This window comes from Numenius arquata, chromosome 8 (assembly GCF_964106895.1).
Source record: "Numenius arquata chromosome 8, bNumArq3.hap1.1, whole genome shotgun sequence".
In the NCBI taxonomy this organism is placed as follows: Eukaryota; Metazoa; Chordata; class Aves; order Charadriiformes; family Scolopacidae; genus Numenius; species Numenius arquata.
Window position 1 is genome coordinate 32,420,311 of NC_133583.1, and position 12,227 is coordinate 32,432,537.

At 64.1% G+C, this 12,227-nt stretch overlaps 1 protein-coding gene across 1 annotated transcript; it reads left to right on the forward strand.

Moving 5' to 3' along the window:
- Nucleotides 1–3,606: 3,606 nt before the first annotated feature.
- Nucleotides 3,607–11,319, forward strand: KIAA1614 (KIAA1614 ortholog). Its single transcript, XM_074152570.1, has 9 exons — nucleotides 3,607–4,219; nucleotides 4,823–4,886; nucleotides 6,145–6,294; nucleotides 7,000–8,249; nucleotides 8,327–8,444; nucleotides 9,192–9,396; nucleotides 9,893–10,005; nucleotides 10,144–10,328; nucleotides 10,709–11,319. The coding sequence occupies exons 1-9, from the start codon at nucleotides 3,607–3,609 to the stop codon at nucleotides 10,900–10,902; spliced, it is 2,892 nt and encodes a 963-aa protein (XP_074008671.1). The 3' UTR covers nucleotides 10,903–11,319.
- Nucleotides 11,320–12,227: the final 908 nt, after the last annotated feature.

Below are 12,227 nucleotides of genomic sequence, written 5' to 3' on the forward strand. Positions count from 1 at the left end.
CAGAGGAGAAATTGGGCAGCCTGGTAGAACTTGTGATGACCTCTCCATCCCATAGGTCCTGGCGAAGGATCGGCATTTGGAAGGGGCATGGGGTGGAAATGCTAAAATTTCCCCCCAGGTCCCCCTGCCGCCTTCCTCTCCCCTCCCCGCTGTGTTGGTCTAAATGATCTTTCTATGAAGCCCTGTAGATGTCAAAAGTAATTATGGAGTGTGATTAGTCCTCTGTGGGTGCTTTGTTTCTTTCCTCCTCCTTTCTCTTTTGCTATCCCCTTCTCCACTCTTCTTTTTTGGCTAAGTGGAAAAGGTGAGGACAAAGAATTGCCGCTTGCTTGGACTCATGATGTATCTGTGACTGCGCTATTAGCTGTCTCCTCTTTCCTCCCCAAATGGATATAATTTTTGAAGTGTGGAATACCCTTCTTGATAAGTAGGTTTTAAAAAAAAAAATGCACAATGTGATACTGTTTCATAGTTTCTAGGTGGTTGTATAAAGCAAAGTTACTGTGATTGTGTTTTTCAAAGGAAAAAGTGATTGGTTACAAAATCTGTCCTTTTTTCATTATTACAAGCTCTTTGTTTTCCAATGATCTGATGGCTCTTTTGTCCCCGGTCTGTGTGTCTTTCTTCCCACATCCCACCCCTGGTGCTGCCTCCACCCACAAAGTGTTTGCTTCTACCAGTCTGTAGACACTGCTTTTGCACCCTTGGGAGCTGTGGGCTGTCACTGGTGGCCAGAGGAGGGGGAGATTTGCATCCCAGGAGGAGGTGGAGGTGCTTGGAGGAGGGAGATGTTTGAGAAAGGGGTTGCAGGTGGGCGAGAGGGGTTCATGGGAAGGTGCCCAGGGCTCAGATCCCACACGCAGGGAGTGATGCTGGAGGGAACCTCCTGCACAGACTGTTGCCGTACCAGCTACAGGCTCTGGGAGCCTTTGGTTGCCTCTCTCCAGCTTGTCTCTGGTCCAAGGTGTCCTCCCTGCACAGTGGGTGACCAGAGGCTGAGCAGCCCAGCCCTGGGTTGTCTGGGGTCTGTGCTTTCATTTCGCTTTCTTAAATCCTTTCATCGTCTCCTGCAATCAATCTTCCTCCAGAAGAGAGCCCAGCGCCTTGAAATCACTCTAAGCCTGTTGCTGCTCACGCCAGCCGCTTCCCGGAGGTTTAATCCCTGTGCCGTGGGTGCTGCCGGCTGCGGCTCCCTGCCTGCGGCTCCCTGCCTGGCTGGTGGCAGGAGCCCACCTGGCCTTGCTTTGGCACCTCACCGGGCGATTTGTCCCCAGCTTGATGGGGACAACATCCCCCAGGCAGAGGAGTCAGGACCTCTCCCCAGGATGGCGTGGAGGTAAGGATGGGTCCCGGCATCACAGGGGAGGTCAGACCCCAGGGCTGGGGTACGGGGCGAGGAGGCTTTCTCTGCCTTGGGCTCTTCGACCCAAACCTGCCTGCGGTCCCCTCCTGCCTGGGAGCAGCTGGAGGAGGATGTCTGTCCCCTGTGGAGCAAGGAGTCATCCCTGCTGCTGGGCAGCACTGTGGTTGCAGCCAGAGCCTGTGGGGAAGGAAGCCCTCAGGCTCAGTTTTGGCCATGATGGGGGTCCTGGAGCCACTGGGGTGGTGGGGGACAATTTAAGAAGATAAAAGTGATTTCTTGCTGCTCATGCTGGTGAGGGCCAGTGCGGCTGGAGCTGGGAGGATTAAAACAATTTCATAATCCTGGTGATTTCCTTTTGATCGGGATTATGAAACCAATCACGAATATCAAAAGCCAGGGCTTAAAGCGGCAGCCGAAGTGGGGCCGGGACACCCATGGCCCCCGCAGCACCCATCCTACCCCCCGGGGATGGCGGCTCCCACGCCTCCAGGTAAGTGGTGCCCACCTGGGGCCCTGCTCCGGCATGATGAGTTTTGTGGGGTCTCGGGGGAGGCGGGCAGGGGAAGGGGTTCCATTGTGGGTGGCTCTGCGGGGTACACGTTGCATACTGGTTTTTAGGGGAGGATGATCCATGGATATACCAAGCTCAGGTCCCCCCAGCTCCCACCATCCTCCCGCCTGAAGATGCTCAGTCTGGAGCTGCTGGCCCTGGGTTGTTGTTAGGTCCAGGCAGGATTTGGCCTCCGGGGAAGCAGGAGAATTTAGCACGTCTGCAAACGTGTGATGCTCGCAGGAGTTTGCCTAAAGCCAGCAGGCTTTACTGCCGGTCTGAAGGCTGTTAGAGAAAACACCCCCACCCTGGTGGGACCACCCTCTCTGTCTGTTTGCCCTCCTGGAGCCCCCAGCCCCTGGTGCAGGGCAGACCCCTCCAGCACCCCGGGGTGAGGTCTCTCCCCGCCCCGTGGCTGCCCTGGGGAGGTGGGCTGGCTTTGATCCACGCTCGCCTCCCAAACCCGCAGCCCAGACAAAGGACATTCCTGAGAGCCAGCCAAGGCAGCTGGGCTTCCCTCCGGCCCAGCGCGAGGTGTTGGGTTCCCCCCTCCCGTGGGGTCCTCTCCGTCCCCCCAACGCCACACGTGGCTGCGGTGGCATCGCCCTTTGGGGCCAGCCGTCACCGGGGCAGGCGGTTCGGCTGCGGGGCTGGGGTAGGATTTGGCCGGGTGCCCTGGTGTGGGGTGCGGAGGAGGAGGAGGAGGAGGAGGAGGCCCAGGCGGGAGGCAGGGCTGGCCACGGCCCCACAGCCCAGCCAAGCGGCTCTGCTCGGCTGAAGGGGCTGGGATTTGCTGGTTTGTCCTCTTTTTTTTTTTTTTTTTCCATTTTTTTTTTTTTTTTCCCCTCCCCTGCTTCCTTCCCTTCTTCCGCCTTCTTCTCCCTCTTCCCAGCCCTCTCCCGATGCTGCTCCGGGGGTAAGGACAGCCCTCACCTCCCACCCATGGCCCCCATCCTGCTGCTGCTCTGCCCTGGGGCAGCGTGGGGCTGCGGTACCCAGGGGGAGGGGGTGCTGGGGCCCCGAGGGGGGGGTGGTCAGGGGATGCTCCTGCAGCCCCAGCCACGGGGGAGGTTCCTCCAGGGATACCAGTGGGGATGGGACGCTCCCGGTGGGGTGCAGTGGGGCAGCAGCACCTGGGTGCCACCAGGGCCACGAGGCTGGTGCAGGACGAGTGACACAAGTGACCCCGGGGACCGGGGAGGAGCAGGGGGATGGTGTCTGTGTGGTGGCATCTTTGGTGAGTTGCAGCCATGCGGGATTCCTGGGCCCGGAGTTTCGGGGTGCTGACTTGGGTCAGAGAGTGCCGGTTCTCTCTGGAGCACCTCGCTGGGTGCCCCAGGACACCCCAAACAGCACGGGCAGGCGCCCGCGCTCCTGCTCGGCCCCCGGCCGCACGCTTTGGGGAGCCACCCCATTCCCCCTGCCCCAGAGCGATGCCGGTACGGTGTCAGTGCTCTGGCTGGCCTCCTGCCGTGCCACGTCCCTGTCCCCTTCCCTGTCGGGCTGTTCCCTGCCGTGGCATCACATGCCTTTGCCGCACGGGATCACCGTACCCGCCGCCTGCGGAGCCTCGGGCAGGCGGGAGTGATGCTAGTTTTTGCAGGAGGTGCCAAGGCTGGCGCTGGGTAGGAGGAGGGTGAGGGCAGCGCGGGGGCTTGCCCACCCTCCCCTGGGTTCTCTCCCCACAGGGCACATGGAGGGGGGCTCTCCCGCTGAGACGCGGCGGCCGCCGCTGCCCCCCAAGCAACACGGCCAAGCCTCTGCCCCACCAGAGCACCCTGAGGCCGCCCGCGGCCCCCACGCAGTCCTGGAGAGCAAGGTGAAGGCACTGAAGGAGAAGCGGGGGGCCGGCCGGCCAGGGACCCCCACAGCCACCCCTGAGCGCCCCTCACCTAAGAAGACCCGGCCCCGGCGGGGGAAGCCAGGGACGGATGTGGCGGCGCTGGAGCCGCGGGCTCAGCTCCGCACCTACCTGACGGACGGGCTGCTGGATGGCGGGGAGCCTGCGGCCAGCATTCCCCCAGCCCCCCGTGCCGGCACCCCAGGGCTCTGGCGGGTGCCATCACCCAGAAGAGATGTGCCAGGAGGCACTGAGCGCCTGCCGGAGGAGGGCAGTGGGTCCCGGGGCTCTGCCTCCCCCCATGAGACACCCCCCCTTGAAGAAGAGGAGCGAACCCCACCGTGGGACCGAGAGGGTCCCCCTGTGTCCGCAGCCATGGTGGAGGGCTGGGAGAGGCTCTCGCTGGCCGAGCGGGTGGAGAGGAACCGTCGGCTGCTGCAGGAGGTGCTGGGCCTTGCCGCCCCCGGTGCGTATTTCGGGCAGCCGATGGCTGTTTCGGTAGAGCCAGGGGGAGCAGGAAGGGAAAATCTTTGGGGTGAAGTGGGGGAGTCCTCAGTGCCATCCTCCATCCTCCCACGCCGTGGGTGCAGCTCCGTGCTCGTTCGCACCCTGGGGCTGCACCCACCACCCTCACTGGCAGCAGTAGGAGATGCCCACAAACAAAATGGGGTGCTTCTTCACTGGGATGCTCTGTGTACTGCAGGTCCCCTCCGGCGACCTGGTGAGGAATTTTGCTGATAAGAGCAAGAAACCCACTTTCTGGGGCGCTCAAGGTCTGCGGGCATCATCTTCCCTTTGCAAGCCACCAGCAGAAAAGGGAAAGAATTTCTCCTTCAAAAGCATCTGCCCTGATGTCCCCATCCCCACTGGCTGGTGTTACCCCATGTCCCGCTCCTCTGGGGTCTCTCTGGAGCCGAGCAGCTGGGATGGATAGCCCCAAAAAGAGTGTTTGCTAGGACAAACAGAGCCATGGGGCTGTGGGGTGCAGGGGGGGCTAGTGAGGGGGTGGGGGGTGGGGGGGCACCACGGTCTGGCCAAGCTGACTCTTTCTCCCCCTCCTGCATTTCAGAGGTGCCGGCGAGTGACGGGGACTGGGACTCGGGGGTCTCGCTGCAGGACGCCGAGGGCTGCAGGTAGGTCTGTCCCAGCATGGTGATGAGGGGGGGCCCATTTCCCTCTTTCCCCCTCCCTCGTCTTGTATTTTAAATGCACCACGCAAATTAGTGCTGGGACTTGGCAGGGCTCTGGGGAAGGGCTGTGGGGCAGCCCCCCCAGTGGGGCAGCCGGCGGGGGGGAGCATGGAGATGCTCCAGTGATGCTTCAGTGCGAGAGGGGCTGGAGGGTCAGGCTGAGCCAGGTGTCCCTGTGGAGCTTGGGCACGGGGAGTCGCCGCTGGAACCCTGGGTGGGAAGGGAGCTGGGGAAGAGGATGGGAGAGAAATTTGCTCCAGGTGCTTAAGAGGATCGAGGCGACGGGCGTGTGTAATCTTGTTGGCCTAATGATAAACCTCGGAGGTACGGACTAAAAATACGGAGGCGGGACGGGCAGGTGAGCTGGGCAGCAGCGTGCGGGCTGGGGGCTTGGGGGGCTGTGTGGGGGAAGAGAGTAAGTGGGGAAGACCCCCCTGTATTGCAGTTACCGGTTCTGCTCCGCTCCAGCAGCCGGGGTTCGTTGGCGACGGCCGGGTGCGAGGCTGAGCTGGGGATGTTGCGCTCCCCGTGAGCAGGGGCAGTCGAAACCTAAGGGGTGGCTTGCACCCCCCCACCACGCTGTGGCACAGAGGGCTTTCCTGGGGGCCAGCCTGCGCCCACCCTCCTGCCGTGAAGAGGTTAAGACCAGGCTCCCCGAAGTGACTGCCTGAGCTGATTATTTTAATCAGAGGGATTAGGGCCATGGCCAACGGGGAAGGCAGCACTGGAGCAGGGCTGTGCCCTCCCCGTAGCCTGTGGGTCCCCCCACCCTGCAGCCGGTGGGGCAGGGGGGCCGGGGGGAGACCTCCTGCAGGGAAGGGAAGGCAGCAAGGTGGCAGGGGGTTGTCCCAAACCTACCTGCGTTTGCATGGCTGCGGGGTTTACACCGTCAGGGAGCGGAGGCAGTGCCTGCCTCGGTTTCCCCATCCACCTCCGGGATGCCCCTGGTGCAAAGCGCTGCCACGGCTGAGCCAGTGCCTGAGCTGTGCAGGGGCCAAGCCTCCTCCCAGAGCATCACCGGCGAGGGGTGCGACACCCCCTCCTCCTTGCCTGGCTGTTCCCCCGGCACGGTGGCCAGCCCGCCTGTGAACGGAGGCCGGGCTCCGTTTTCTCTGGGCAGAGCAGCCCCGTCGTCACTGTTAAACCACGTCTAATCCCTGTTATTTTTTCCTAATCCCCCTCCCCGCTGCGGGGGCTGCAGGGCCTTTGTCCCCGGGCAGGAGCTCGAGCTGAGCCCGCGGCACGAGCAAGCCAAGCAGCTGCTGCAGCGTGCCCGCATGAAGGCTCGGACGAACCCCCTGCGTGCCAGCCACGACATCCTCCTCCTCCCTGCTGCCGCCCCGCGCCCCAGGTCAGTGCCAGACCCCCCGGGACACGTCCCGCCTCCCACCCCCCACCCTCCCCCCCCGTCTCTGCCGCCGCCACGGTGCTCTCGGGGGGGGGGGGTACACGTGGATTTGGCGTGTGTGCAGGGTGTGCAGATGGGTGTGCAGAGGCAGGGTCCGACCTCAGCTTGTGCCCTGCCGGAGCATCCCCCTGCCCTGCCGGAGCATCCCCCTGCCCACAGGAGCATCCCCCCTCCCCGGGCGCGGGTGAAGTCTTGGCAGCACAGTATTTGGGGGGTGTTTAATTGTGTTTAATGGCAAGGCAGAGGCATTAATGGCGCGTTACCGGCTGGCTGGGAGGACTGTGTTTCCCAGCTGGTGGGGGAGTGCCTCCCCGGGGGAGGCTCGGTGCCGGAAGGCTGTACCCAAGCCGCAGCTCGCCGTGTGTGTGCTGGGTCATGTGCGATTCGGTGTTCCCGCACTGATTAACCACACACCTTGGTGCAGGGGAAAGGAGATGGAGGTCGGGCGGCGGCAGCGGGGCATTGCCACTGCCTCCCATGATTTCAGCTTCAGGCAGCCGGGGAGGGGAGCAGGGCTGTACAACACGGGCAGACTTTCCTCCTGCTCCATCTTCTGCACTTGGTTTCCCCCCTTCCTGCCCTGCTTTCCTGAGGGAGCCGGGCAGCCCTTGCAGCTCGTCCATGTCCATCTGTCTGTCCCCACGCCAGGGAGCCCAACGGGAGGCCGAGCGTCGCCCTGCGAGACGGTGGGAGCCTGAGCGACTCGTCGAGCGGGGAGTCCAGCTGCGGGCGGCCCCGGCGGCCCCGGGGACCCTCCCCGTCCCGCGTCCGCTTCGAGGACGAGTCGGCCCGCGACGCCGAGGTGCGGTACCTGGAGCGGCTGCAGCTGCGGCACCGGCGGGCACTGGGCTCGGCGCTTTCCTCGCCAGATCCAGCCGGCAGCGGGCAGCTGGGCGACGGAGCTGGCCTGCCCAAAGCCCGGAGTGGTGACCTCGTGGCCGGGGGCAAGTGCAGCGCCTGCGGCTCCTTCCTCGGTGCCACCGCCAGCCGGGGCGTGGATACACCAGCAGCCACCGACGTGGTCAAAAGCAGCCCTGCAGCACCAGGAAGCATCCCAGGAGAGAGCGGGGGGCTGAGCTCTGCCCGGTCGGAGCCCAAAACCAGGGCTCTGGGCCCCCGGGGGTCCCCGCTGTGGATCCTCCCCTCCCGGCAGCGCATCCACACCGAGAAGATCAAGGAGACGTACATCGGGGATGTCACCTACATTGACGAGGTGGACTCAGCCCTGGAGAGCACTGACACCTCTGATGGCTGCCGGACGGACAGCGAGGAGGCAGGACCCCGCAGCCCCCACCCAAAGGGGCACCGGGATCCCCGGGCTCGTGGGCACAGGGCCCCCCGTCCTGCCCCACAGCTGGAGGCGAGACCTGGGAAGGGGACATGCGTGGCTGGTGGTGGCCCCTGTGCAGGGGATGGGGTCTCAGGTGGCACCACAAGCCAGCCAGGGGCTGTTTGCACCCCGCCACTGGGCAGAGCTGGCAGCCAGGAAGAGGGGGACCCCCACCAGCATCTGGGGGACAGCGAGGGGATGGGAAACACCACTTGTCCCCCACAGCAGCCCAGTGAGCCCCCAGACCCCTCCTCACAGCCGGGGACCATCACTCCGATGCCAGGCACCCACCTCCCCACTCCCCCCACCACCAAAAATGCCTGCTCCCAGGTGCCTTGCAGGAAAGCCCTCTTCTCCGGTGGCAGCCGCCGGGTGTTGAGCCAAGGTACCCGGGGCCCAGAGCCTGATGGTGGGAGCGCTGGGCCCCCCCAGCCGGGGGGCAGTGCAGGGCCGGGGGAGCGGAGGGGTCCCTGCAGCCCCAGGTGGCTCCCAGGGAGCCCCCTCCGTGCCTTGTCCACCAATAACTGCAACAACACCCACGGGCAGGACCCCCTGGGGACGGGCAGAGGTAAGAGACTCATGCATGGGGGTGCTCGGGGAGGTCCCCAACAAGGCAGGGATGTGACTGTCTTGCTGTGGTTCTAGGGGCACCATCACAGCCTGTCACCCCTGCACCCCAGGAGGCTGCTTGTCCACCCAGGGAAGCTGCCGGGATGCCTGGAGCACAGCAGCAGCGGCACCCAGCCAGGAGCGTGGCACACGGGTGAGTTGAGAGCAAAGGACCACCGGCATCCTGCACCACACGGCAGGTGCTGCATCCCTCAGCATCCCTCCTCGGCGCAGCAGGATGCTGCCAGACTGAGCCCCACAACGCTTCCTGGTGGGACTCTGCTTTTTGGCACCAAAAACCTCCCCGAAACCACGATACGAAGATGACAATTTTGCATGTAGTCAAGTGGGTTTCCTGGAGGTGCGTTTCACCCCGCAGCTGGTTCCGCTGGTGGTGTTGCAGGAAACGTCATGGTGGGCGCCCTCGGAGGGGTTTAGCTCAGTGCCAGGTTCTTCCCTTTGGGGAAAATCCGCTGCCAAATGCCGCCAGCCCCAGGGCTGCCTTGGGGCTCACCAAACGTGATCCCGCTGGATCTGTGCCCGGGTGCAGCTTGTCTCAGCCTGGCAGGAGGGTTTGGAGGTGGCGCTGGGTCTTTCTAGCCCCTTGGTGGGATGCAATCCCATCAGGCAGAGACTGAGGGAGGTCTGAAAGGTGTAACACCCCCGAAATTACGGGGAAAACAGGTAGGGAGCCCTTCAGGTTGCTTTGGCTTGTGAAGCCATCCCTCGTGCATGCTGGGTTACTGCTGGGGGAGAGGTGGGGTGGCTGCACCCCACTGTGCTGTGCTGTGGGGCTCAAACCGAGAAGGTGGGTGCAGGATGCACCCCCAGCCCCGAGGTGGCCGCTGGCCATGCTCCCCCAGGGCGTGTGGTGGACGGCCATCATTCCTCCTCCATGCAGGGAGCCGGGGCGGCCGGCAAGCCGCAAGGGCAGCAGCGCTTCGGCCTCGGGGCTGAAGAAGCTCCTGTGCAGCCTGAGCCAGAGCACCAAGCAGCGCCTGGGCCGCTTCCGCTGCTACAGCATGGAGCAGCTCCCGGCCCCCGGTGGCACCCCCCCGGATGGCCCCAGCATGAAGAAGTCTCCCTCCCTGCAGTCCCTGCGGCTGGTGAGCTTGAGATGTCACCCCATGCTGGGGGTGTCTGTGGGGAGCCAGGGGGTCCAACAGGAGGAGGGGTGCTGGGCTGGGGTGAAGCATTCCTGAGCATCACTTTATGGCTCCAGTGGTCCTGGGGGGGTGGGGGCCTGTGCCATCCCAAATCTGCTGGGTTTGAAAAGCCGAGTGGAAGGGGGAAGGAGGGAGTGAGGGGGGAGGTGGAAGAGCAGATTTTGGGAGGGGAGATAAGGTAATTTGGTTTGGGGTCAAGGCTTGTGTGACCCAGCCAGCTGAGCACCGAGATGTCTCCCTGAGAAATCCCACTCCCTGGGAGGGCATCCTGGCCCAGAGTGAGGGACCCTCCTCAGCGGTGGTTTGGGGAGGGATCTGGTGGGGGGACTGAGGGTGTGGGACGCCCCACACTCCCTGGGTATGTTGGGGTGCGAAGGGCTGTGGTGCTGCACAGTGTTTGCGGTCATCCGCACCTCAGCTGGGCACTTTTCCCCAGGTGTCACCCTTCTGCCAGCCACAAAAAGCTGCCTCCATCCAAAGCCTGCACCCCCTCCTGGGCAAGGCATCCCGTGCCAGCGCCTACCTCCTGCCCCAGACTGTGGCCGACAGGTAGGACGGGACTCGGCAAATCCCTGTCGTGCCTGGGAAGGCTGTTTTGGGGTGCCTGGCTGTGGCTGGGGGCCCCATCGCTCTATCCCCGGCAGTTTCCTGGGCTCCCCGCTCACCCCGTCTCCCCTCTGACCACAGGAAGGGGGACTCGGGGCCGCGGCGCTCGCTGAGCGTGGAGGACATCGGGGCGCCCGGCCGGCTGCGTGCGGTGGGGCGCGTGGTGGAGGTCTTCCCCGATGGCACCAGCCAGCTGGAGCTGCAGCGGCCCCCACACGGCGCCTTCGGGTTCTGTGTCTCCTCTGGCCACGGCCGTCCTGACACAGGTATGGTGGAGTTGTCCCAAAGCGTCACACGAACCTTAGGGGAGGCGCGACACGGCCCCTCCGCGGTGGCGCTCGTCCCTCCCCGGGAGCAAGCTTGGGGACAGGCAGAGGGGGCTGCTTCCACATCTGTAGGGTGGACACCCAAAGGGGTGATGGCAGCTGGGGAGATGCTGCTGTGCGTGGCTTTGGCCACGCACGGTCCATGTGTGTCCATCAGCCCTTGGCTTGGGACGTGCAGCCTGTCCCAAAGGCCACCTATGGTGAATTTGTTGCTGTGCACGGGCCCAGCGTGCAGCCCCTGGGCACCCCGGGGGGGGGGGGCACACCCCCAGCCATGGGGTGCAGGGTGGCGGGCTCACCCACTCCATCCCTCTCCGCAGGCGTCTACGTGCAGGAGATGGCAGACGCCGGCACGGCCAAGCTGTACGCGGGGCTCCTGGGTGTGGGGGATGAGATCCTGCAGGTCAACGGGGCGGCTGTCTCGGGGCTGGGGCTGGCCCGCATCCGGGAGCTGCTGCTCCGGGCGGACACCCTGTCCCTCCGCGTGCTCAGGCACCGCCCGGCGCCCCGGTAGCCCCAGCACGGCTCCTGGGAAGCCTGTTGGGAGGAGGAGGATGTCCCGCCGCCATCCTGGGATGCTGCAGGATGGCATGGTGTTGGACCAAGCTGCCCTGTGGTGCCAGGACCTGCACTGCTCTGGTGGGGGCAGGTGGGCTTCCCGGCCCTCCTGAGGCAGAGCGGGACCAAGGACACCTCCCCCACCACCCACCCCGACAGCGTCCAGCGTCTCCAGGAACTGCCCCAAGCGTGGGGACAGGGGACAGCACAGCCCTGCCATTGAGCCCAGTCCTGCTGGGCACTGGGGTGGCCAACGTGGGGATGCCCCATCCCTGCATCCCCAGGAGATGTGGGGTTCCCTGCCACTGCTGGAAACCTGTGCCCAGGGGCTGGTGGGTTGCTTTTTTTTTTTTTTTTAAATTATTTTAAATTGAAAAAAAAGAAAAAAAAAATATATATATGTAATAATGAAGACGGTGGCCTTAGGTTGTGAGCTGTATGGAGAGAGGTGTTGTGTGGTTATGTGACACTTGGCCCAGAGAGATGGGACATGCCCCAGTCCGGGGGCTGCTGGTGGGTGTGGGAGCCGTGGATGGGTCTGTGTGCTGGGGGGGGGGGCATGTGGGTGCCTTCATGTGGGGCTGAGCCCCCTTGGGCCCGGTGTCACCACGGTGGGCAGCTTATCTGGGGCGCTGAGTGCATGTCCTGGCTGGGGGGGCAGCAGGGGGTGGCACAGCACACAGCCCTGGGACCGGAGTGGCTCTCTGGGGTCTGAGGACCCATTTGGTCTGTGGGGAAGGGTGTGGGGGGGTGCTCTCCCTATTGCCACCCCCAGGCAGCTTGTGTTTTGGGGGCGGTCTCTGGGTCTTTGCTGCCTGGTTTCCCATGGCCATTGCTCCAACAGCGGCCTACTGATGGTGGTGCAGTACTGGGGGGGTGTTCAGAACAACCCCCCCCCCACACCACCCCTTCCCTGCTCTGACAAGTGGCATGGTGGGCTGCGGGCACGGGGTGATGGGGCTGCTCTCCTCTTCCTGTGAGCACTGCGGGGACACTGGTGGGGACACACGCCTGCAGGTATCCATCGCTAATGACCGAGGGGGTCTGTGCTCCTGCTGCTGGGTCTGGGGGGCGGTGTGTGGGGGGTGTGTGTTCCTTTTTTCCAGCTGAGGAAGGGGTAACTAAGCCTCTCCGGCAGGCGCCGAGGCTGGCAAGCAGAGGAGGCTGCTGCCCTCTGCATGGTGGTGCCCCCACATCTGGGCAGCAGCTGCCTGCGGAGCAGAGGGGACCCCAGAAACTGCAGCTGCCGCTTATGCCTTAAAAGCCAGGAGGGTGATGCCA